Raw genomic sequence first — 25,399 nt, 5'->3', positions numbered from 1 at the left:
CATATATAAATATCTACAATATAAATATAATAAAAATAATAGTAGGCTATATTAATGTCGTATTATACATAACATAAAATGATATATCAACACGTAGTTAATACAAACTGTGTAGTTCATGATGAAATTAATTAATATTCATGAGCCAAGCCCCCCCCATCTCTCTCTCTCTCTCTCTCTCTCTCTCTCTCTCTCTCTCTCTCTGTCAGTGTCACAATGTGAAATCTCGCTGCTCAGAAGCACAGCGCTCAAGAGTTTCTGCAAACGCCTAGCCGTATACCGTTTCATTTGAGTGCTTTCAATGGATTTTTTCGAATTTATTCTAGGACGATGATGCTTCTTTATTCATGAAATCTGTTGCTGAACTGTATTGCGACAGTCTTAACTTCATGTCGTTGAAAATGTAGACAGCAAATCTCACGAGAGCAAAAGTGTTCAGTGAAAGTGGAAATGCATGAAGGTGAGTTTGTTGTAGTTGAATGCTATTTTTGCCTGTCTAAATCTGTTAACGTGTTTTTGTAAGTGTCAAACGTGTTTTGAGAATTGTAAATATAATGTAGGCTAAATTTGCAATAGCCTATTGTGGTATTACCATAGTAAAGTGATTATATCAGAAGCCATCTGATATAATCACTGGCTATACCGTTGTGCTGAATGATATTCACCATATTAATTTGCCTCACTGTAAAATGTTTTCATAACTGACTTAATAGCATCTTTGTCTCTCTTCATTTAACTAGCCAAAATCGTCAATTATACTGTGCCATTTAAAACTCAATGCAGCATTTAAACTTCAAATTTCAGTTGTAAGGGGTTGAAATTTTTACAACGCTTGGTACTCCAAAATACTTAAAAGAATACCATAGCATTCCAATGGAACCATAGTAGTACCATAGTATTTTTGTTAATGGAATTTGAGATGGTTTTCATTCATCCAGGTCATAACATCATTTACAGCTTCTACAAACCCTCAGTGAAACCACACTTTACAAATGCATGAACAGTATGACATAATTAGTCATTTATACTGTAAATGGCAGTTGTCTGCTACAAGTTATAGTTTAGAAATCTACATAGTACTCCATTATTTTGGTCGAAACATGAGCAAATATTAGCAATTGGTTTATCTCATTGTAAAACTTCCCATCACGTCTTATGAAATTGCAGAAATCGGTTTGATAATATTAGAATTTGAATTCTAACTCTCAACCTCTCATGTCATGAAAATCACATGCAATGACCTAAACACAACCCTGCCTAACACGTGCTACAGTAGCCTATATTTAAAAACCTTTGTTGTTCAGCATAATCAATGACATCAAGCTATAGAGCTATGATCGTAAAACGTCTGGGTTCAAATCCTGGGCAGGTGTCATTTTCTTTTTAATACACCATGTAAATTGGAAACTCTGAACCTGTGGATGTATATCATGAGTTAGGGAGCATTTAGATTTTTTATTTTAAACTTAATTAACATGACACAATATAACATCCACCTTTTACACAGTATTGCTCAGTAAAGACATTTATAATGTTTCAAAAGATAAAAGGCTTTTTAAAAATGTAAATAAATGCTGTTCTTTAGATCTTTCTAGACAAGAGTCCTGGAAAAAAAATATTAATCAGCACAACTGTTTCAAACATAACTGTTTCTTGAGCAGCAAATCAGCATATTAGAATTATTTCTGAAGGATCATGTGACACTGAAGACTGGAGTAATGATGCTGAAAATTCAGCTTTACGTCACAGGAATAAATGACATTTGAAAATATCCTCAAATAGAAAACAGCTATTTTAAATTGTAATAATAAAAAAATTAAAATGTTTTCTTGCAGCCCTGGTTCTGCTTATCCTGATAGAGGAGGGCTTTGCATTGGCACAGAAAACTCAAGGTAAGTTTGAATTACGAACTTGCCTGCTAAGCCACATGTTATTATATTTCCAGTGTGAGAGAGATTTAAATTAATTAATAATAAATAAATAAAAATTATATCTGTTTTGCTTTAATAACCATTACCTTTAATGTAGATCATCTTGTCTGAATGTGTGTGTGTGTGTGTGTGTGTGTGTGTGTGTGTGTGTGTGCTGTTAGCTTTGCCTCAGAATGTGGCTGTTGAGGATAAGAAACCTGCCCACTGTGGAACTTTGATCCAGACCGCAAATGGAGGATCATTCAGTTCCCCAAACTACCCCAACACCTACCCACCAAACAAGGAGTGTGTGTACATACTGGAGGGTATGAGTCTCACTTCCACTAGCAGACATACTTATTCTTTCCTATTCGTTGTTTTGGTAAAACATGCACCTAATTTGTAATAATAATGCACCAGTTTTTTTTATAAAGAAATTAATTCTTTAATTTGATAGAATTTTATTCAGCAAAGACGCATTAAATTGATCAAAAGTTACAGTAAAGACATTTATAATGTTTCCAAAGAGTTCTATTTCAAATAAATATAAATAAATTATAAATCTAATTATCAAACAATAAAAATTAAAATTAAAAAAAGGAATTACATTGCTGATTTTAAAATGGATAATAATAAAATCTTCTTGAGCAACAAATCAGCATATTCGAATGATTACTGGAGGATCATGTGACACTGAACACTCAAGCAATGATGCTGATATTTTACAATATTAAAAAAATGTTCTGTATTTTTGATCAAATAAATGTAGTATTGGTGAGCAGAAGAGACTTCTTTTAAAAACATTAAAAAAATCTTACCGGGCCCCAAACTTTTGAACAGTAGTGTATGTTTCTCAGTCACAACAGTTACCCATGTTAGTCATAACCTCTTTCTCGTCTACATCAGCCCATCCACGGAAGAGAATCCAGCTCGCCTTCGATGACATCTACTACATCGAGCCGTCCTTCGAGTGCCGCTTTGATAACATTGAAATCCGTGATGGGCCGTTTGTTTTCTCTCCGTTGATTAATCGGTTCTGCGGGGCGAAGAGTCCAGGGATTGTCACCTCCTCTGGACGCTTCATGTGGATCAGATTTATAAGTGACGAGGAGCTGGAAGGCATGGGTTTCAGGGTGGAGTATTCATATGCTGCAGGTAAATGCATCTTGCAATTCTTCATGCAATTAGATCTTAGAATCATTTACTCTAATGCCGTTTTGCTCTGCTCCTTTTGTATTCATTTTGTTGCACTTGATTTTTTTTTTTATCCAAAAACCCCACTTGCATCCAGATCCTGATTTCCATCTCCATGTTGGAGGACTCTTGAATCCCATTCCAGGTAAACGGATAACACTTATATATGGAGCATGGGTTGGTAGGTGGTTATTCCAGGGGGTTTGTCCCATTTATTGATTTGGATAAAAGCTTCTGCAAACCGACTTCATATGTCAAATCTGTTTAAGAATCTTTACATTTATCATGAAAGTTTATGGTTGGAAATTGTGCAGTTATATATATATATATATATATATATATATATATATATATTTTTTTTTTTGTGCACCAATAATTTAAATATTTTAAATAAACAACTAAACCTGACCTGGCATGTTCTGCAGAAACAGACTTTTTCTTAGTGCTAGATTTTTTTTTGAAGGTTTTGCTATCCATCAGAATACCACTTTATGTGTTCTCTTTTTCAGTTGCGATGGTTACCGAGCCCAACAAATATAAATGTAAATTCCATCTTTGGTGCATCAGTTATGTAAACTCCTAAATATTTCAGTGCCCCAGAATTTATTAGTATTACTTTTCCCAGCTGCTGTCTGCAGACTCTCGGGTTTCTTTCTCAAGCTATAATGTTATAATATTTGAATGCTATAATGTTCATTTAATTGTCTTTATCTTTACTGTTGTCTCTTCCCCTCAGACTGTCAGTTTGAAATGTCTGGATCAGATGGTATAATCAAATCTAGTCAAGTTGACGAGGAAAACAAGGTGAAATCAGGAGAAGCATTGGATTGTATTTGGACCATACGAGCTCCACCGATGTCTAAGGTTAGTAATGGAGCCATGGGTAAACATCTGTTCCTCTCACATGGATTATAGTAAGGGAATCATGTACAGTCACTGAGATCAAGTAGATGGTTTTGCATCACCATGGATGGGGTTAATTTTATGAAAATGTATGCCATCCTGCTTCTTACACAACTTTATACCAAATAAATAAATAAATGGACATTAAATACTGAAATTATTTTATTATGTGAGAGGATAGTGACCATGAAACTAGTACAGCTAGGAAATAGGTTGCCTGGAAGAATGAGCAATTATGTAGTTCAAAGTCTTTATATAAAATATTTTCCACAGAATTAGCATAAAAAAGAATGTCATAGAGCATTATAATAAAACTGTATATGCCAGGGCTCTACACTTACTTTTATTTTTAGGAGTACTTGAGCTCCCTAATTAAAAAAAAAATATTAGGAGCACAGTCAAAAATTAAGGTGCACTTTCTGATCAACTTTTACAGGGGAATATTTGCCTCCTTAAATTTATTTCCAGGGATGTTTTTTTAACCTTTGTAGGAGGCATTTTCTTCTAACCTTATTTTATGTCAAATTCTTCAATTTATATTTATTTCAATCTAAAATGTAAAGTTTTGAATATAGAAATATTTAATGATTAAAATAATTGAAATGATAATTTAAAAATGGTACTAAACCCACCAGTAGGTGGCAACAAGTCACTGTCTTTGTTACTGAATCATTCATTCAATAGATTCATTCGAAACAGCTGATTCTTTCAGGAACTTTGGCTGTGTCCCAATTCAAATTCTGCATCCTTCAAAGGACTTGGACTTCAAAGGCCAAGCCTTCGAGGGCACGAAGGTCGGACTGAACGTTGTTAAATGAGACGGTCTAGCTAGCCTACGGAGGACTGTTATTGTCGCCTAGCAACTGTGACAGCTGCTGTTGATGAGTGAAAGTAACCTTACAGTCTCCGCTCTAATTCATCCCAAAGGTGTTCTATCGGGTTGAGGTCAGGACTCTGTGCAGGCCAGTCAAGTTCCTCCACACCAGACTCGCTCATCCATGTCTTTATGGACCTTGCTTTGAGCACTGGTGCGCAGTCATGTTGGAACAGGAAGGGGCCATCCCTAAACTGTTCCCACACAGTTGGGAGCATAAAATTGTCCAAAATGTCTTTGTATGCTGAAGCATTAAGAGTTCCTTTCAAGGAGCCAAGTCCAACCCCTGAAAAACAACCCTACACCATAATCCCCCCTCCATCAAACTTTACACTTGGCACAATGCAGTCAGGCAAGTACCATTCTCCTGCCAACCGGCAAACCCAGACTCGTTCATTGGATTGCCAGACAGAAGCGTGATTCATCACTCCAGAGAACACGTCTCCACTGCTCTAGAGCAGTTTACGTGAGGCCGCGAATGGTCCATCTGTTTTATCCTTAATTTCATAGGAAACGAAGGACGCATTTGAAGGAGCCTTCGAATTGGGACAGCCTTCATCGCACTGTGGTGACGTGGTTCGAATGCAGCCTTCGGAGGATGCAGCCTCTGAATTGAGACACAGCATTTGTGAATGGGTCACTGAATCTTTCATTCACCCAAATCAAAGAGATTCATTCCTCAACAAAACCTCGCTGTGTCTTTTCTCGAATATGCGCAGCGGCTCAGCTGCGACTTTGTTTGGAACTATTTTTGTTGATGAAATAGAGCAAAACCAGACAATATTGTATGAAGGTAAAAGAGTAACAAAAACTCGAGAGCACGTAGATGTGAATTTGAGAACCTGTACAATAAATATTCATACTTGTACACAAACATTTGCACTCACAGCTCCAATGTGAAAACCTTTAAAATAAAAATGGCATCTGCTTTTCTGTAGTATGCATTATTAGTATGGTGTTTACTGAATTTGATAATATCAGTTATTTCTTTTAATATCAGTCTAATGCATTAAGCCATGTTAGCGTTTCAGATCGTCCCAGAGGACGTGGGTTTCGTGACATCATCGTGTACAATAGAAGTCCTATTTCATTGGCTAGGCGTCAACCAATAAAACGGCTCATTTGAACACCCCCGCTCCCGCCCCCCTTTCTCTCTCGCCGCCACTGAGTTTCAATTGCACAAGTTAGTTTTGCACCTAATATATCGCAAAAAGAGTAGAAAAAGTCAAGGCGCGAAATATGAAATTGAAGTGACAGATTTGAGAAGTTGCAAGTGCATAATTGAGGTTGTACTGCGAATGTGAATGTAATATTAAATGTATATTACAAGTTTGTGTCTGTCATTGTATTTCTGAGAATGTCATTTTACACATTTGTGACTACTTGTCTGCAGCTTCAAATTCAGAATACAGGTTTGTGACTATTGTCAGCGAGTGCAAATTTTAACATTCAACTTCAGATTTTTTTTTTTACAGGTTTTCACATTGGAGCTGTAAGTGTAAATGTTCACGTACAAGTATGAACGTACAAGTTCTCAAATTCACATCTACGTGCTCTCGAGTTTTGCTACTCTTTTACCTTCATAATATGGTGCCTAAAATGTAAGTCACTTAATATTACCTTCTTGGTTATTCATCAATATCACAAATCAATATTACAAATCACAATTAGATAAATCAATATCACATTTGCAACCGTGCTGAAATCATGCATGTTAACCTGCTGCACCTCTGTGTAGTTCCTCGCACAAAACTATCTCGCACTTTAAGGCATTTAAAGCAGTCAATCACAGTGTGAAACTGAACTGTTGTGCAGTCTGGATGCATTTTGGCAGTTGTAGTTTTAATTTGTATTTGATTATACACTTGTTGTACATTAGCTTTGATCGGGTCATTCGCACCGGTGCAACCAAATATATTTTCACTGTTGCATGCTGTAATTTTGTTCGCACTGTAGAGCCCTGTGTGTACCATTATACTTACAGTAGCATTACCTGTCTCTGTTTGTGTCTCTATTTCACACACAGATCTATCTCCGCTTTCTGGAGTATCAGCTGGAGAACTCAAATGAGTGTAAGAAAAACTTTGTTGCGATCTATGAAGGCAGTAATGCCATTGAAGACCTAAAGGCCAAGTTCTGCAGCACTGTTGCCAATGACGTCACACTTGATAATCCTGTGGGTGTTGTTCGAATGTGGGCCGACGAGAACAGCAAACTGAGTCGGTTCCGTATGCTCTTTACGGTCTTTGCTGAACGTAAGCATTCACGAACCTTTTTACTTTCTGCAATTTTATAAAATTTATAGTTCACCAAAAAAAGGAAAATTCTGTTATTACTTACCCTCATGTCGTTCTATACACATATACTGTTATTTTTCCATTGAATGCAAAAGGAGATTTTTTTTAATCTAATTTTTATAGATTTTAATAACTTTTTGGGTAAAATTGTCCTTTATCTTCAATCCTTTGTCTAGGAATACATTATAACTATAAAAAGCACACAAAAACCATTTTTAACCAAAAATCTGGCAGAATATTGTGCTTCAGTAGTTTTGCAGGACACAATAACTAACCATTGGTACTAGATTTCAAACATGTGGTGTAAGAGGTCCACCGTGTGGATATTATGGGCATTGCATGTTTGTCTAGTTTAGGATTAGTTCACCTCAAAATGAAGATTTCCTGATAATTTACTCACCCCAATGCCATCCAAGATGTTCATGTCTTTCTTTCTTCAGTGGAAAGAAATTACGTTTTTTGAGGAAAACATTCAGGATTTTTCTCCACACAATGGACATCAACGGTAACCAAATTGTTTAAGTCCAAATCAATGCAGTTTCAGAGGGCTCTGAAGTGCTTCAAAGGGCTCTGCACGATCCCAGCTGAGCAATAGGGTCTTATCAAGCGAAACGATCGGTCATTCTCTATAAAAAAAAATTTTAAGTAAATTATCAGGAAATCTTCATTTTGAGGTGATCTAATCCTTTAAAAACTCTGTTTTGCAGCTCCGTGTTCGGCCAACGCATTTTTCTGTCACAGCAACATGTGCATCAACAATACTCTGGTCTGTAATGGTGTTCAGAACTGTGTGTTTCCCTGGGATGAGAACAATTGCAAAGGTAAAAATGTGCTTTCACATGACCGTTTTCCAACCTGTGCTCCTACAGTAGTCACATTCAAATCCAGACTCAAAACACATCTGTTTAACTATGCATTTACTGAATGAGCACTGAGCCGCTGTTCGTCCGACTGTTTGTACTGTACAGTATTTTATTTTATTTTTCTAAACTGTTTTAATTATTCTTATTTCTTTTAATTATTTTAATTTCTTCTATGTAAAGCACTTTGAATTGCCATTGTGCATGAAATGTGCTATATAAATAAACTTGCCTTGCCTAGTGTCGCTAATGAGATGCAAAAGCTTTCTTAAGAATTTTGCAAGCAAATCAATGTTTTTGTCGATATTTCACAGAACTAGATTCCCTCCTTCAGGGGTTTGACCTCAATGAACTGATGTCCACTAAATGAATGTTGAGTATATAAAGCACATGATATTTATGCATTCTGAATTATTAGTCTATGAAGGATTGGACGTCATATGTTTAAGGGTTATTATGGAGTGCAGAAAATGCCATGAGCCCTGGTTATGTAAAGCAGTAATAAGGATTCATAAATTCAGTTTTATTGTCATTGTTCTGATTTAGATGGAAAATATGATTTTTCCTCATTCATGACCCTGTCCTCTTCTGCTTTATTTTGTCTTTATTGTCCCATCTCTCTCAGAAAAGAAGTCTAAAGGTTTTTTCCAACATATGAGTAAAACTCATTGCACTGTGATTGGACTGGCCACTGGTGTTGTTTTTCTTCTTCTCATCATATCTGTATTTATACAGATGAAGCAGCCGAGAAAGAAGGTGACTATTCATATTGAGAAATCACCATTTAGAATGACAAATTACCAGCCTCCTAGGTGTCAGAAATTCACATTAAAGTTATATACATTTTCAACGTGAAAAATGTTCTTAAAAATGTTTTATTCATCAGCCTCTTATATACATAAGCCATTTGTAGGTTGATTTCCCTGAAAAAAAGTAAACACTGTGGCGCTATCAAAACATTACTCGTGCTTTTGTTTATTTCAGCATTAGCAACAACTGCAATATTGACTCAGCCAATGGTGTGACTTTGGCTCTGTTTGTTTGACCAATAGCAAGGGTTGATTTATGGAAAACATCATCCGTACGGTTGTGGCTTCCATTATTAAAAAAATACAAGATAATGGAGGTAAAACGATCATTGTGCCAAATTCCATTTTGCAATGATCTTCAAATTTTTTATATATATATATGAAGACTTCAGGTGCAAAAGCCTCTAAGTGCCATCTGAAATTTTCTTCTAAAATTAGAATTTTTTTCAAGCTCGTATGTTTAAGTTCAGTAATTTCACTTTAATGACAATTAATAGGTAATTTTCATTGCCATTAAAGTGAAATAACTGAACATAAACATACAAGCTTGATAAAAATGATCATTATAGAAGGAAATTTCAGATGGCACTTAGAGGCTTTTGCATCTGAAGTATATATATATTCTCACACACACACACACACACACACACACACACACACACACACACACACACACACACACACACACACACACACACACACACACATATATATATATATTTACTTTTAAATTACTTATCACCTTTATAATTTGAGTTTTTCAGTTTAACAAGTTTTTCATTTAATAAATCCATGATGAAGTCAATAAATAATTGTGGTAGATATTCCTGGTAGATATACTCTACACATGAACTCGAGCACTGAGAACATTGTTTGTGTACACAGAGTTTACTAAAATGCTCAGAGTTTACTCAATGCTCGAGTTCATGTGAAGAGCCCCTGGTGATACTTCGAGCAAAGTTTCATGTTGTGTTGAGCCTTCTTAGTGTTTTAAAAATAGCGATTTTGATGCTATCATAGTCGTGCCCCAAGCACTCCCATTCAAAAGGCAAGTTTCCATTCTAATTATGCTTTTAAACGAAAGTTTGCCTCGGGTAGATTAACAAAAAGACCCTAGGTTGCATTTTGGCGAGAGTTTCCTTTTCACTCAGAAATACATCAAATTACTAAAGTAGAATAGTTCGCGAAACGGCATTTTACACTGATGTTAAGCATTAAAACCCTAGTATTTATTTATTTATTGGTGCATGGACGTTTAACTTGCAACAACATGTGACGTTGCTAATATGTATTTATCTCCTGCAGGTTTTGAGCCGTAAAGGTTTATTCAGCACTGCAGAGATGCAGGAGGTGCTGGAGCCGCCTCAGTATGAGCTGTTCTCCATGCGGGAAGCTGAGCTGCCGGACGAGCTGTCGGAGGAGCTGGAGGGTCTGCAGAAACTCCGCCGGTCCTCCAGCATGTCCCGCTGCGTCCACGAGCATCACTGTGGAGCTCAGAGCAACGCTGCCTCCTTTGTTATGGCAACCAGAGCGCATCATCTCTCGCAGGGCTCTGAGGAGCTGAGTACGGTTGTCGGGGCCAGAGGCTGGGGCAGTTTCCATGGACGCAGGAGCAGCTCGCGCTCGCACCCTTTAACGCAAGATCCGCGCTCACACGCTTACAGCGCACAGAGTCTGCACGAGGCACTTGAAGATGAAGATCTGGGGCTGGAGAGACGTGTGATGGAAGAAATCGGCTACAATGATGTTTTCGCCCGTGGACGCAATGTCGTGATGGTACGTAACCCTGTCCAGCAGCGTTCTCTCTCTATGGACTTCTGAGTGGAAGGTCAGAATCAGCTGACACTTTTTACTTCCTGTTTAAAAATACAGTTATATAATTCATTCAGGGGCGGAGCTAGGGGCCCGTGGCCACCATTTACCGAAGCTTGGCCACCCTGCTCACAATTACCATTTCTGTCTTTTTTATCTTGACCAGAATTGAGTTTATTTAGATGTAGAACCGTCTCTTTACGACCCCAACACACGGGAGACTTTTCAGGTGCGCACGCAAAGTTTGCATCAGTGCCAGGCGCAAATCATACAAAAGCTTTACAAAAACCCACGGGTGCTGGGGAAACTCAGCGCCTCCGGTGAACAGTAGATATACAAAATCACTGAACAGCTGGGTAAATACAACTTGGTTAAATGTGGAAATGATTAAAGCAGCGTCAAAACCTAGAAAAATTAGTATTCTGGGCTCGGGCCATATTCCAAGATCGGAGCCCTTCCCCCTGACAGAACGCTAAATACACACAATCTCTTACTCTTTCTGATTATTTGTAAGTGTGAACTCGTGAATTGTAGGCACTAAAACTATCCAGGGCTGCGTTTCTCAAATGTATTGTGACCTAAGTTGATCACAGAGACAATTGGTGGCAATGGTTTAACGATCTGCTTAGGCCTACAATGCTTTTGGGAGACGTAGCCCAGTAAGTTATAGTCAAACTCATTTTTTATGCCACCCCAGACTGGTCGATGGCCCCTGCCTGGCCACACCATTGAAAATATCTTGGCTCCGCCACTGAATACATAGCTGTAAATGTTCACATTTGTCCACACCTTCTTTTATTATTTTAGTTTTATTTTTTGGTCGTAGTTTTATGTGTGACCTCTTTGCCGTTCCTATAATTGATTTCAAGCCAAGATGAGTAATTTTTATTGTTGTTATTCTCATTCCTCAATTCTAAATTGTAGGAAGGGCAGGTTTCTACCACGTTTAAATATTTCTTACTGCACCTTTGCATTAGTTTTTGCTTGCTGAACAATTGTTTAATGATTCATTCATTATTTATCCCCATTTTGCATATAATTTTGACAAACAGCTCATGTCTTTGTGTCACCTGCGTCACACATGAGCCAGTTTTCTATTTGAATATTCTGCTTTCTTTTCCCCTTTTTTTTCATTCAAACTAATCTCAACCAGGTCGGAAAATTTACTGAAACTAACTAAAATGAATTATAATATATAATATAATATATAATATAATATAGTATCTCAGTGATACTATAAAACTGCCTTGAACGGAAGTTCATAGATTTTGAGGTGTACACTTTAAAAATAATGTTTTATTTTATTTTATTAAAAACAGTAAAGCACTTGAGATATATTGTGATCTATATTTTAATGTTTGTATTGAATATATTCACAATAGAGCATATGCTCGGGTACTATATTGCTTAATACTTAATTTTATGCTTAATTGTTTTTTATTCATGCGAGCATGCAAAAGTTCAACATTATTTCTCCGGGTTTTTTTGTTTTCTTTTTAGTATGAGGTGTTCCACATATACAACAGTCCTTAGGCAGACATCCATATTATAATAAAGCCTTTTTTATAATAAAAGAAACATAGTAAATATGTAACCAGATGACTAAGTTGCAAATTTCCTTTTTTTGCGAATACTTTTTTCTTTCTTTTTTCCCAAGTGCAGGTGGAAACTCCCACATATATGAGTTTGTCTGACTCACTGTGCAGCCGAATGACTTTTATGGCCATATTATGACTGACTGTAGACATAATAACCTGGCCTAGATATCAAACGGTTCAAACTGTACAGAAATGTCATGCCCTTTTTCCCCTCCACTAATTCGCCCTTTCTCATACTGTAACATATTTCCGATTTTTTAAAATATTTTTTTTTATGTGTTCTTCATATTTTTTTTATGTGTGGTTGGCCTTCATGGTTTGTCAATATAATAGTCATGTCACACTTCTTAGATTGTCATGTGGAGTTTTGTTATTTTAAATACAGTAAATCTACTTTTGTTTTCTTCATCCCTGTATTAAACGCACATTTTTTACAGCACATTTTTGGCCTGTGTCTCACATAAGTTGCACAACTGCTAGTCAGTGATGGTCCACCATGTATGTATGTATGTATGTATGTATGTATGTATGTATGTATGTATGTGTGTATGTATGTATGTATGTATATGTATATGTATATGTATATATATATATATATATATATATATATATATATATATATATATATATATATATATATATATATAGAGAGAGAGAGAGAGAGAGAGAGAGAGAGAGAGAGGTCAGAATGACAGAACAAGCAGGAAAACTGAACATAAACATATGAGACACTTAATGCATGGATTTATTGTCTTTTAAATGTCTATAAAATCAGCAGTGTTTCTGATAAGAATATCATTAACAGCTGCTTTTATCCATAACATTAATTATAGGGACTGTCACATAAAGTGGTTAAGTGCCAGGCCACCGCCAGGATCAAAAGGCACAATGGCAATAGTTCATGTTTATTGATTAGATGAGAGGGTACAGTGAAAATGCTATGCTTTCCTCAACTGAGCATAATGCAATATTGTGTGCACATGCTGACTGCACTGTAGACAAGTTACCAGTACTGCAGATCCTTTAATCACATCTATAAATCAGGTCTATTGATAACGCAGGAAAATGCTGTAAAATTAAGTTTTAATATTTATTTTGAGTTTGAGGCTGCAGAAAAATACCATACCTGTGTTAATCCCATATAATTTACTTTATGTGCATAGTAGTTTTTTTGTGATCAAATGTTCACCCTATAATTTGCCATTTAGATGCAATTGTTTTCAAGATTCTAGATCGAGGACCTGAAAGAAATCAAAGCTAAAAGCCTCGCTCAAAAGGCATGTAGTGTTAAAACTGGATTTTGACTTCAATAAACTTTGAGGTTATACACATTTATTACTAAGGAAAGCTGCCAAATCTTTTAAATAGATTCTTTAAATTTGATTAATTTGTTGTGTAAATATATGGGTTATATAAATGTAAATAGATGGGCTTTGGTTCTTAAAGTATCTTTCCATTAATTAATTTATTCATCAAACAAATCAAAATAAAGAAAACCAGAAAAAAGACAATGGTGTGAAACTATGCTTAAATACATTTTTATTGTGAAAAAATCTAATGAAAATAATTTTCATGTGGCAAAGATAAATAACATTTTTACTTCCAGAACTCAATTGCTGTGCTCTGTGTCTACAACCATACACTTTTTGCAGTTACCTAGATAGCAAGAGGGCATTTTTATAAATTCAGCCTTAATTATGTAATGTAAGTGATCAGACATCACATTTTATGGCCCTTGTGAGACTGCAATAAACACAAAGGCTAACTGGAATTTTGATTTCATTGATTATTCTTTTAGTTTTGGATTGTCGGTGGTTTCAGGTTGCACACAAAGAAAAGTGCATGCTGTAAACTCACCATGTGACATATGTGACATGTGACATAATCATGACCCTTCTGTTCAGTACATATTTGACTGTTCTGTACTGAAAAACTTTATGGGATCACACTTTATGAGACAGAATTTATTTTTACAACCGTGACTTTTAAAACCGTGACAAAATGCTTTGTCATTGTTAGGTAATGGATAAACTAGAAAAAATGTTCAGTCAAGAACTAGAAGTATCAGCACATGGCTAAGCAGACATTTATTGAATAAAACTGCAGTTCAACTACTGATATATCAGAAATACACTTTCCATATAATATCGCTTTTGTAAATAAGGTACATTTGGTTTGAAAATAATCAACTAATAATTAAGTCTTTTTCAAGCTCAGCAATTGTTTTATACATTTCAAGTATGGTTTATACTGTTATGCAGACAGCAGTACAATTGCCTATCAACAGGTATCACAAATATATGTATAAAAATAAATAGAAAACATTTAAACAAATATTTGTACTACACACTAATATATACATGATTTCATACTGCGATTTCATGATGGCTCATTTAATGATTGTTCAAAGAAGGCTCTGTTTGAATAGGCCATGAGAGGCAGACGTTCCCCCAGCACAGCATCTCTGAAATTGCGTCGTCTCCACGCATACACAATACTGTTCAGAAAACCCTGGAGTGACACTGACAGCGCCTGTACAACAACACATGGGAGAAAATATACCACACGATTAAAAGGTCTGTGAATAGCATTCATTTTTATACCTCTCAAACAACAACAAAACCTAGAAATCATCTACTTCTAACCAGGGCCGTCGCTAGCGGGGCGAAAGGCGGTGATGTTTCTAGTTTTCAACCGTGTCGAGTGCAATATTGAGGTGTTCAGTGTTATTTCGACTTCACAGAATAAAAATGTATTTTCTTGTTTTTCACTGGCATGTAAGTGTTGAGGACTTGTGCATCTTTGAGCCTCCATTCAGTAACAGTAAAATACTTAAAGGGATAGTTCACTTTGAAATAAATTTTTGGTATGTTTTAGCTTACCTCAAGGGCATCCAAGATGTAGGTGTCTTTTTTTCCGCAGTAGTTTAAATTTTGATATTTTTAGGTCAAACCGTTCTTGTCTGTCAGTCATATAATGCAGGTCTATGGTCACTGTCTCAAAGAGCATGCACATAGTCCAAATTAAAACAATTCCCCATCGTCCAAATTAAACAATTCCCCATCGTCCAAATTAAACAATTCCCCATCGTAAGTACACATTGATGGCCTAAGACACGAAACGAGCGGTTTGTGTGAGAAAACGAACAGTATTTATATCGTTTTTACCTCTTATACGCAGCCATGTCCGAGTGATCTGATCTGACGTGTACGCAGACTGGTGCATAGATATATACACACTAGATGTCGCCTTAAATACTGTGAAGCTGCTTTGATACAATCTGTATTGTGAAAAGCGCTATACAAATAAACTTGACTTGACTTGACTTAAAGACATTCGTTCCAATGAACTGCCGTAGACAAGGCGACATCTAGTGTGTATATATCTATGCACCAGTCTGCGCACACGTCAGATCAGATCACTTGGACATGGCTGTGTACAAGAGGTAAAAACGATATAAATACTGTTCGTTTTCTCACACAAACCGCTCGTTTCGTGTCTTAGGCCATCAATGTGTACTTACGATGGGGAATTGTTTAATTTGGACGATGGGGAATTGTTTTAATTTGGACTCTGTGCATGCTCTTTGAGACAGTGACCATAGACCTGCATTATATGACTGACAGACAAGAACGGTTTGACCTAAAAATATCAAAATTGAAACTACTGCGGAAAAAAAGACACCTACATCTTGGATACCCTTGAGGTAAGCTAAAACATACCAAAATTTAATTTCAAAGTGAACTATCCCTTTAAGTATTGTTAAAAACAAAGACTCTACGACTTTGAAATTGATGACTTGCAAATTGTAATGGAGAAATTTTTGCTTCAAGGTATCTGTACTTTTACTTAAAGCTACACTGTGTCATTTTTTTTGTTGATTCTTAGCAAAAAACACTTAGTTCTTTCAAAAATATATGTGCTCATTAATGTATATTTACTTCTTTCAAAAAATAAAGTATTCTCGTAAGTTTATAATCTGCCATTGAAAGTACATACGGGTGAGGGGTTCGAATGCCGGTCGCCATGTTGCCCCTCCATCTTGAAACTACATTAGCCAAAGAGGGACATATCTGTAAATTCAAGCTTCGCCTTTCGCGCTTTACACTCAGTGACACAGAGACGAATGCCGGCAGATTTGAAAGATTGCTGATGGAGGATCACACCTATTTACGAGGACATGTAGCAGAGTCGCCAAGGAAGCGAAAGAGAGAATTAAAACGTTAACGCGACAGGCAAATCAGCAAGACCAAAGTCAATACTGGAGTACCTTTTCCCAGATGGAAAGAGCTCATGAGGAGCAAAGATTTTAAAACGGACGCCGAAGTTGCCTGCTTTCTTCTCGACAGGTAATTCAGCCTATTTGTGTAAAGTTTTATAGTTGCTTGTCTAACCATAGCATGGTTGTGCATAATGCCAGAACGACCTCTAGTATAACTTGCGTTACTTTTCCTCACGTCAATGGTGAAAAAGTATTGTTTACCTTGTAACATAAATCTGTGCTGCGACGGATCACAGGTTATAGTTTTAAAGGCGCAATTGGACGAAGTCGAACTGGAAGCCATGTTAATCTTGGAATAATACGGCCACCGTAGGAGTTAAAACGCCCTCGAAATTGAAAGGAACAGAAACTAATATTCACTGGGTAGTCATATACAATTTCACCACTAGATGGGGGGAAAATATCACACAGTGTAGCTTTAATGTATTTTCAGGTACTCTTTACTTACTGATCCACAATATATTTTGTGTATGTAAATAAGTAAGCATGATTGTGATAGATTTTAAAACAACAGTTTAGTAAACAAGAAGTTAATATTGAGTAACTTAGGCCTACTGTACATTTAAGACACAATATTGCTATTTAATTTGACTGTTTTTGCTTCGCAAATGCGAATGTTGTGCGTGTCCGAGCAACATGCATTCCTGAATGAATCATCGTTTGAAAATGAATCGGTTAGGTAAATGATTCAATGAGTCACTCATACAGTAATTCTCTTGTTTCGTTCCTATATGAATTATAATGTTTTGAATGAATTGGTTAAGTGAATGATTCAATGAGTCACTCATACAATCAGTCACTTGTTTCATTCAAGAATTAAGGCCAGTTAACACCAAGGATGATAACTATAATGATAACGATAAACATATAGTTCTAAAAATCCTACTAAATATAAATGCGTAGCAGAGTCTACGATAACGGCACAGAGAAACAATATTGTTGGAATCACCTTCAGAACGATTTTTTCCCAGCTGTTGAATGATAAAAACATTGACAGCCAATCATAATATATTCTGTTTTAAAGAGCTTGAACATTTAAAGCAGCAGACGACAAACCTGCTGCACGGGCTTAGAATAAACAGGGTTATCGTTCGTTAGTGTAGACGCTAATATAGTTATCGTTCTTGCTGTGAATGGACCTTTAATCAGCATTTTTGAATGAATCAGTTAAGTGGACGATTTAATCACTCACTCATGCCGACCATATTTGAATTCGGAACTGCATGGAATGAATGAATTGCATACTACTTAGTATTTTTACCATATCTTTATATGTCAGAAATAGTAGAGTAGTATGCAAGTATGTGGTTCCAAATTCATCAAGTCACTTTTGTTCCTGAATGAAGTAGCAATTTTTATCTCAGTGCTTCCCAACCCTGTTTTAACATTTGTTTTTTTATGGTTGAGTTCAATGACTCACTCATTCATTCAGTCACTTGTTCCGTTCCTTACTTTTTACTAATGCATTATATATACACAGTGGGTACGGAAAGTATTCAGACCCCCTTAAATTTTTCACTCTTTGTTATATTGCAGCCATTTGCTAAAATCATTTAAGTTCATTTTTTTCCTCATTATTGTACACACAGCACCCCATATTGACAGAAAAACACAGAATTGTTGACATTTTTGCACATTTATTAAAAAAGAAAAACTGAAATATCACATGGTCCTAAGTATTCTTTGCTGTAACACTCATATTTAACTCAGGTGCTGTCCATTTCTTCTGATCATCCTTGAGATGGTTCTACACCTTCATTTGAGTCCAGCTGTGTTTGATTATATTGATTGGACTTGATTAGGAAAGCCACACATATCAGAGCAAATGAGAATCATGAGGTCAAAGGATTGTGGCAAGGCACAGATCTGGCCAAGGTTACAAAAAAAAATTCTGCTGCACTTAAGGTTCCTAAGAGCACAGTGGCCTCCATAATCCTTAAATGGAAGACGTTTGGGACGACCAGAACCCTTCCTAGAGCTGGCCGTCCGGCCAAACTGAGCTATCGGGGAGAAGAGCCTTGGTGAGAGAGGTAAAGAAGAACCCAAAGATCACTGTGGCTGAGCTCCAGAGATGCAGTCGGGAGATGGGAGAAAGTTGTAGTAAGTCAACCATCACTGCAGCCATCCACCAGTCGGAGCTTTATGGCAGAGGGGCCCGACGGAAGCCTCTCCTCAGTGCAAGACACATGAAAGCACACCTGAAGGACTCCAAGATGGTGATAAATAAGATTCTCTGGTCTGATGAGACCAAGATAGAACTTTTTGGCCTTAATTCTAAGCGGTATGTGTGGAGAAAACCAGGCACTGCTCATCACCTGTCCAATACAGTCTCAACAGTGAAGCATGGTGGTGGCAGCATCATGCTGTGGGGGTGTTTTTCAGCTGCAGGGACAGGACGACTGGTTGCAATCGAGGGAAAAAGATGAACGCGGCCAAGTACAGGGATATCCTGGACGAAAACCTTCTTTAGAGTGCTCTGGACCTCAGACTGGGCCGAAGGTTCACCTTCCAACAAGACAATGACCCTAAGCACACAGCTAAAATAACGAAGGAGTGGCTTCACAACAACTCCGTGACTGTTCTTGAATGGCCCAGCCAGAGCCCTGACTTAAACCCAATAGAGCATCTCTGGAGAGACCTGAAAATGACTGTCCACCAACGTTTACCATCCAACCTGACAGAACTGGAGAGGATCTGCAAGGAGGAATGGCAGAGGATACCCAAATCCAGGTGTGAAAAACTTGTTGCATCTTTCCCAAAAAGATTCATGGCTGTATTAGATCAAAAGGGTGCTTCTACTAAATACTGAGCAAAGAGTCTGAATACTTAGGACCATGTGATATTTCAGTTTTTCTTTTTTAATAAATGTGCAAAAATGTCAACAATTCTGTGTTTTTCTGTCAATATGGGGTGCTGTGTGTACAATAATGAGGAAAAAAATGAACTTGAATGATTTTAGCAAATGGCTGCAATATAAAAAAGAGTGAAAAAATTTAAGGGGGTCTGAATACTTTCCGTACCCACTGTATATATATATTTAACAGAACATGTTTTAGTTTAGAAAATGTGTTTTACCTGTATGACATAGAGGGGGAAGAGAGGTTTTATCTGAGGTTTTGCAAAGGACAGACAGATGAGAACCAGAGCTGAAAAAATGAATCAAAATATAACTTTGTTGAAAATGACAAATACAACCATTCCTATTCAGAGAAATACATATAGACATTATTGCATATGTGTAGCATTTGAGAACACGTGTGTGTTATTGTACTGACCTGGTGCCCAGCAGAAAATGATAACAAGGATCATGTATCGAGCCGAGGACCAAATCCCACCTGGATGTCTCTGTGACATTGTGAACATGCTTGTGTTCTCATAATGCCTATAAAAGCTTTGTAACCTACAGTACACCACCTACAGGACAACAGACACATATTACAGGAGATTATTTATGTAAAATATCTACAGTGACCCCAAAAGTATCTGGACACTTGTCGTTGCATTAGATAATAAAATATCAAACAAAGTGTCATTTATTTTAAAGACACTTTTCAAGCAAAGCATGACATATTGAGTCCACTATTAATTTTCTGGGTAAGTGACGAAATTGACGAAAAATGTCAAATGATGTGATTTGTGATATTATTCATAAACGTGTGTACCCACTGTGCAGCTGATGATGACGATCAACACACTGCTGAGAGTGAAAACACGAATGAACTCGGCATGAGCCGGATCCTGTTGGACAAAAGACAGCGTGATGGAACAGCTCCAGAGATGATTTAGATTTAAACTTGTTGTCTATACATTTCTTACCACTGTAGTGCAGGAGTCATTTGTGAGATGCAGGAAGAGAATGCAGCTGCAAGAAGAAACAGACATGAATTGAGTTAAATGATTCACATATGCGTACGTTACACAAGCTCACAGAGAAACTCATCCACACCTGCCACAGAACCTGGCGGAGGGCCCTCTGCTGACGTGTGTCATATCAGGCATGCGGGCTGGTTCGTTTGCTGGCACGAGAGTAGCTTCCATAACTCTGAAGGTATTAATATAGATGAGGTATCCAATTATTGGTACAAGCCTATAGAAATGACATGTAGTAAGCATATAGATCATTACATACACATTGCAAGCATATTTATCATATTACTTTATCATATTTACAGTTTAACATAAATCATATTTAAATGCATTTAAGAAAACTAAATGGAACTACTCACCATGCAATTACATAGACAAGACAAAACCACCTCCTCCTACGTGATAACTGTGACAATGAATACATAAAAATATATATATATAATGAATCAATAACTACAATTTTGATTCATAGACAATAATCAAAAAAGTGGATCACTTAAAAATGTCTAAATATCTGTTTTCATATAGCCTAACACTTATTTTATTTCAGCTATGTTACCAAGGCAAAATTTATCATGTTCATTTAGCTCAAATTAAATAACTAAAAATAAAAATAAAAAATGAATAAAAACTAAATAGACATATTAAACAACTATTAAAAATGACAAGAACACAACAAAATTACTGAAACTTGAAAATTAAACATTTTTAAATAAAGCGAATTAAAAATATTAATAAAAACTATAATAGTATCTCAGTGATACTATTTTGTTTTATTTTGATCATTTTTGTTGAGTGTTTTTGCCATTTTTATTATACACCTATATAGTTTTAATATTTGTATTTATTAGTTTTAGTTTATTTAGTTTGGGTTATTACTTCAAGTTAAACTAAACTAAAATGAGAATTGTGCCTTTGCAACTAGCTGAAATAAAATAAGTTAACTTTTTTAGAATTTATTTCAGTTAATGTTTATTTTATATTAAGTTACACATTTTTAATATGGTTTTAGTTTTAGTTAACGACAGTAACACTGATCTAAATGAACAGGATTTGAGTTATTTATTATGACTGAACTACCCTAGGTTACAACAACAAATATTATTTCAGCGTTGGGTACTTTTAAGAAATGTACTGCACAGAGATAATTTACGTGACTATATAAAGAAAATATGGGAGGAATGTGGCACAGCCTGACCGGTCTCAGACTCTGCCAAAATGCTGCGTCAACAAACATTCATAGCCGTCATGTTAATACCAGTGACATTGATTGAATCTACATAACAGTGACAGTGACAGCGACAGAGAGTCTGTGTGTGTGTGTGTGTGTGTGTGTGTGTGTGTGTGTGTGTGAGCAGCAACCCTGCTCACCTGGTTTTCAAATGCTTCTTGCTCTGCTTTTTCTCTCCATCCTTGAAACGCAAGTGCTGACTCACAGGCATAAACAATGACAAGCAGAAACGAGACGCAGTAGAAGGCCTGGGAAGAGACAGAGATAATGCTTAAACAACTGAAGTTCATCACAGCTGCTGCACAGATCCACAGTGAAAGCTTTGCACACCTGACTAAATTTATGTTTGATATTTCAATTTAAAGGTGTGTGCTGCAATACTTCTAATTATTTTGGGGAAAAAAATCAAATGTATTTTAAGCAGTATTAAGAAATGTTTCCTTCCTACTGTTGTGGCCTCATATATAAATGTCCACCTGTATGTGTGTATATATATATATATATATATATATGAAGAGTTCAGATGCAAAAGCCTCTAAATGCCATCTGAAATTTTCTCATAGAATGATCATTTTTATCAAGCTCGTATATTTAAATTCAATAATTTCACTTAAATGGCAATGAAGATTACCTATGAATTGTCATTTAAGTGAAATTACTGAACTTAAATATACAAGCTTGATAAAAATGATCATTCTATGAGAAAATTTCAGATGGCATTTAGAGGCTTTTGCATCTGAACTCTTCATATATATATATATATATATATATATATATATATATATATATATACATATATATATACATATTAGTGCTGGGCAAAGATTAATCGTGATTAATCGCATCTAAAATAAAAGTTTGTGTTTGCATAATATATGTGTGTGTACAGTGTATAATTATTTTGTATATATAAATACACACATATGCATGTATATATTTAAGATTTTTTTAAATTTATATATAAATTATTTATATTTATATATAATATAAATTATGTATAAATGTATATACAGTATATACATGCAAATATTTCTTAAATAAATACATGCATATGTGTGTATTTATATATCCAATATAATTATACAGAGTACACACACATATATTATGCAAACACAAACTTTTATTTTGGATGCGATTAATCGCGATTAATCTTTGCCCAACACTAATGCATATATATAAAATAAACTCAAGTTTTTACTCATCCACTGTGTCAACTCGGTGTCAAATGAGAAAGATGAGACTCTTCAATTCAGTGCTTTATGGCAACACACAATAATGCTGGAAATATACAAAGCACTGAATGAACCTCTTCTCTGTAACTCAACACCAATAGTCATTGTTACCAAGATGTTCATTTTTTCAGCTGTTCAAGGAAGTTGTTGCATAACAAGGACATTATTCAGTAAATGCACTGTGTCGTGCACACACACACACACACACACACACACACACACACACACACACACACACACACACACACACACACACACACACAAACACTACAAATTGTTATTTTTCTGCATTAAATGTGCACATAGTATTCGTATCCCGGTTGGAGATGTAAACAAATACTTTCAGACTTTTATTAGATTTAAATTATTTTAACAGCTACACATGATTACATGTTTCTGTATAAGTTTCTCACCAGAGACAAAGGCAATCCGTTGTTGCAGAGCTTTTCACTGAGTGGCCAAATTTCATAAGGCAAATTAATTATGGCAGTGCACATCAAAACAAGCGACGCCAGGAAATCTGCCAGGGCCAGCTGAAGAAGAGGCTTAGCCTGTAATACAAGAACAATGATAAAGAAACATACACTCTAACACAAAGATTCTTTATTGGCATTGATGGATCCATGAAGAAACTTTAACAACCATGGAACATTTCCATTCCACAAACGGTTCTTTAAAGTGGAAAATGGTTCTTTAGATTTTTTAAATGTTCTTCACTAAGAAAAAATGGTTCTTTTAAAAACTGTTCTCTGAAAGGTTCTTTGGGGAACCAAAATGGTTCTTCAATGCATCGCTGTTTGGAACCTTTATTTATAAGAACTGTATATATATATATTGCTGTATATTTGCAAACGGGGAGGCCCAATTTAAGGAGACTGCTGAAGAAATATTTTTACAAATATTTTGGTGAACTTTGCAAAAGAGTTATCTAAAGCGTGTTATGCGTGAGAGATGTATGCAATGATGTAATCAGAGGGCTTAGTTTTCACTGCGCACACTGGCGCACTTTTAGCCAATATTGACCCTCACTGTAGACTTTTGCAGCAAGACTTTTGTGATTCAGCCGGGGAATGCAGATCCATCAAATCCATCATTTCATTCCATTTGTCAATTAAAAAATTCAGATTATGAATTTAAAACCTGCCCGTTTAGAAGCTGGTGGTTTAATCAGATCTGTTCCCACAAGATGAAATTAAATTTTACATTCGCATATTGACTAACCTGTTCATTGAGATGCCTTCTCTTTATAATGGACACCACCACCACAGAACAACTACCTATCAGACTGCAACAGAAAAAAGGTCATTCAAGTTAAGAATTCTACTTTGGGATTAAAAAAAAAAGCAACTTCTGTCCCTGTCGTCTCCATATTTCTACCTGATTTAACCCTTAGAATTAGTTAGTCCATGTAAACTAATGTATTTAGATAATAATAAAATAAATTACTTAAGATGTTACCACATTAACTAACATTTTGTTAGTTAAATGTATTATTATTTGTTAATTTAATTTTTAAAAACATGGTTGCTGTGGTTGGTCACAAAGCTGTATTGAGGTACAGTAAACACATGACATATGACATATTGCCATAAACAACATCAAATTAAGTATAAAACTACAATTTGCATAATTAATAACAATAAGGCAAAACTAACTTTTAAAGTAAAATCTAAACAAAAAGTGATTTTTACTGTATAATACAGTAAATATGAGTGTTTCATACGTTGCCTCAGTTTGTCTCAGTAAATTATAAAAGCAATTTATACATTTTTATTTCTAAAAAACATGTTTATGTGTAGCCTATATTAAATGTTACTACCTCTATAAAAGAAATGCATAACTCCAGATTCAAGTAGCCTAATGGTTTCTCTTTGATTGAAAAATAAAGTCCTTTTAATGCATTATAGATGTATTATTAATTAAAAGCAATAGATCGTAAGCGCTTATATAACATTTTTCATTTCCTTGGAATCACATGTCAGTCGAATCAACTTTTTATTTCTCACCTTAAACTCAAGGTCGAGACGTAGATCCAAGACAAAGCAGTAATCTGTGCGTTCAATTAAGACGAAACACAAAGAATAAGAATATGTAGCCTGTAATATATTTTTTTATAATAAATAAGCCTACGTAATCAAATCGAAAGTTTAACAGTCATCATAGTAGATCAATGTAGCCAACTGTCTGTTTTTGGTTTAAATATTTTAAAGCAAATTGTATAGCGGCAAATAATGACATACAGTATGATGTTTTGTCCACATTAAGTTGTATTCTTGTAGACTTCAAGTGTGATTAATTACCTTTTCTTCATCATCTGATAATCCAACTCTTGACTTCATGATAAAGAGATTAATTCCATGCCAGCTCGTTGTTGTTCTGTGTATCCTGTCATGTACATGTACAGTAACAGTATTGTCTGTCTGTCTGTCTGTCTGTCTGTCTGACTGACTGACTCCCGCCGTCTCACCTGGACGTTGAACCTCTGATCATGTGACATCTACAGTCTCACCTGTGCGGCTGCACTCCTCTC

General features: G+C 35.8%; 2 protein-coding genes across 3 annotated transcripts; one reads left to right on the top strand and one right to left on the bottom strand.

Moving 5' to 3' along the window:
* Positions 1-233: 233 nt before the first annotated feature.
* Positions 234-11,845, top strand: neto2b (neuropilin (NRP) and tolloid (TLL)-like 2b). The gene is made up of 10 exons (XM_082182048.1): positions 234-460; positions 1,836-1,892; positions 2,093-2,236; positions 2,817-3,065; positions 3,202-3,249; positions 3,841-3,968; positions 6,908-7,136; positions 7,886-7,999; positions 8,664-8,794; positions 10,153-11,845. The coding sequence occupies exons 1-10, from the start codon at positions 451-453 to the stop codon at positions 10,666-10,668; spliced, it is 1,626 nt and encodes a 541-aa protein (XP_082038174.1). The 5' UTR covers positions 234-450; the 3' UTR covers positions 10,669-11,845.
* A 2,474-nt stretch (positions 11,846-14,319) lies between these two features.
* LOC309508238 (transmembrane protein 116) lies at positions 14,320-25,318 on the bottom strand. 2 transcript variants are annotated; one of them, XM_082182755.1, is made up of 12 exons: positions 25,170-25,318; positions 24,876-24,919; positions 24,091-24,154; positions 23,283-23,420; positions 21,778-21,885; positions 20,766-20,812; positions 20,486-20,626; positions 20,356-20,401; positions 20,206-20,277; positions 19,815-19,953; positions 19,615-19,685; positions 14,320-14,789 (listed from the first exon to the last, which is right to left on the bottom strand). In XM_082182755.1, the coding sequence occupies exons 1-12, from the start codon at positions 25,206-25,208 to the stop codon at positions 14,637-14,639; spliced, it is 1,062 nt and encodes a 353-aa protein (XP_082038881.1). In that variant the 5' UTR covers positions 25,209-25,318; the 3' UTR covers positions 14,320-14,636. The 2 variants fall into 2 exon arrangements, with proteins under 2 accessions (XP_082038881.1, XP_082038882.1); XM_082182756.1 differs by lacking the exon at positions 24,876-24,919 and having other exon boundaries at positions 25,170-25,312.
* Between the last annotated feature and the right edge of the window lie 81 nt (positions 25,319-25,399).

The sequence above is a fragment of the Leuciscus leuciscus genome (genome assembly GCF_965113295.1).
Source record: "Leuciscus leuciscus genome assembly, chromosome: 10".
Lineage (NCBI taxonomy): Eukaryota > Metazoa > Chordata > Actinopteri > Cypriniformes > Leuciscidae > Leuciscus > Leuciscus leuciscus.
Note: the sequence above shows the minus strand (reverse complement) of the source record. Positions and strands in the feature narration are given on the sequence as shown.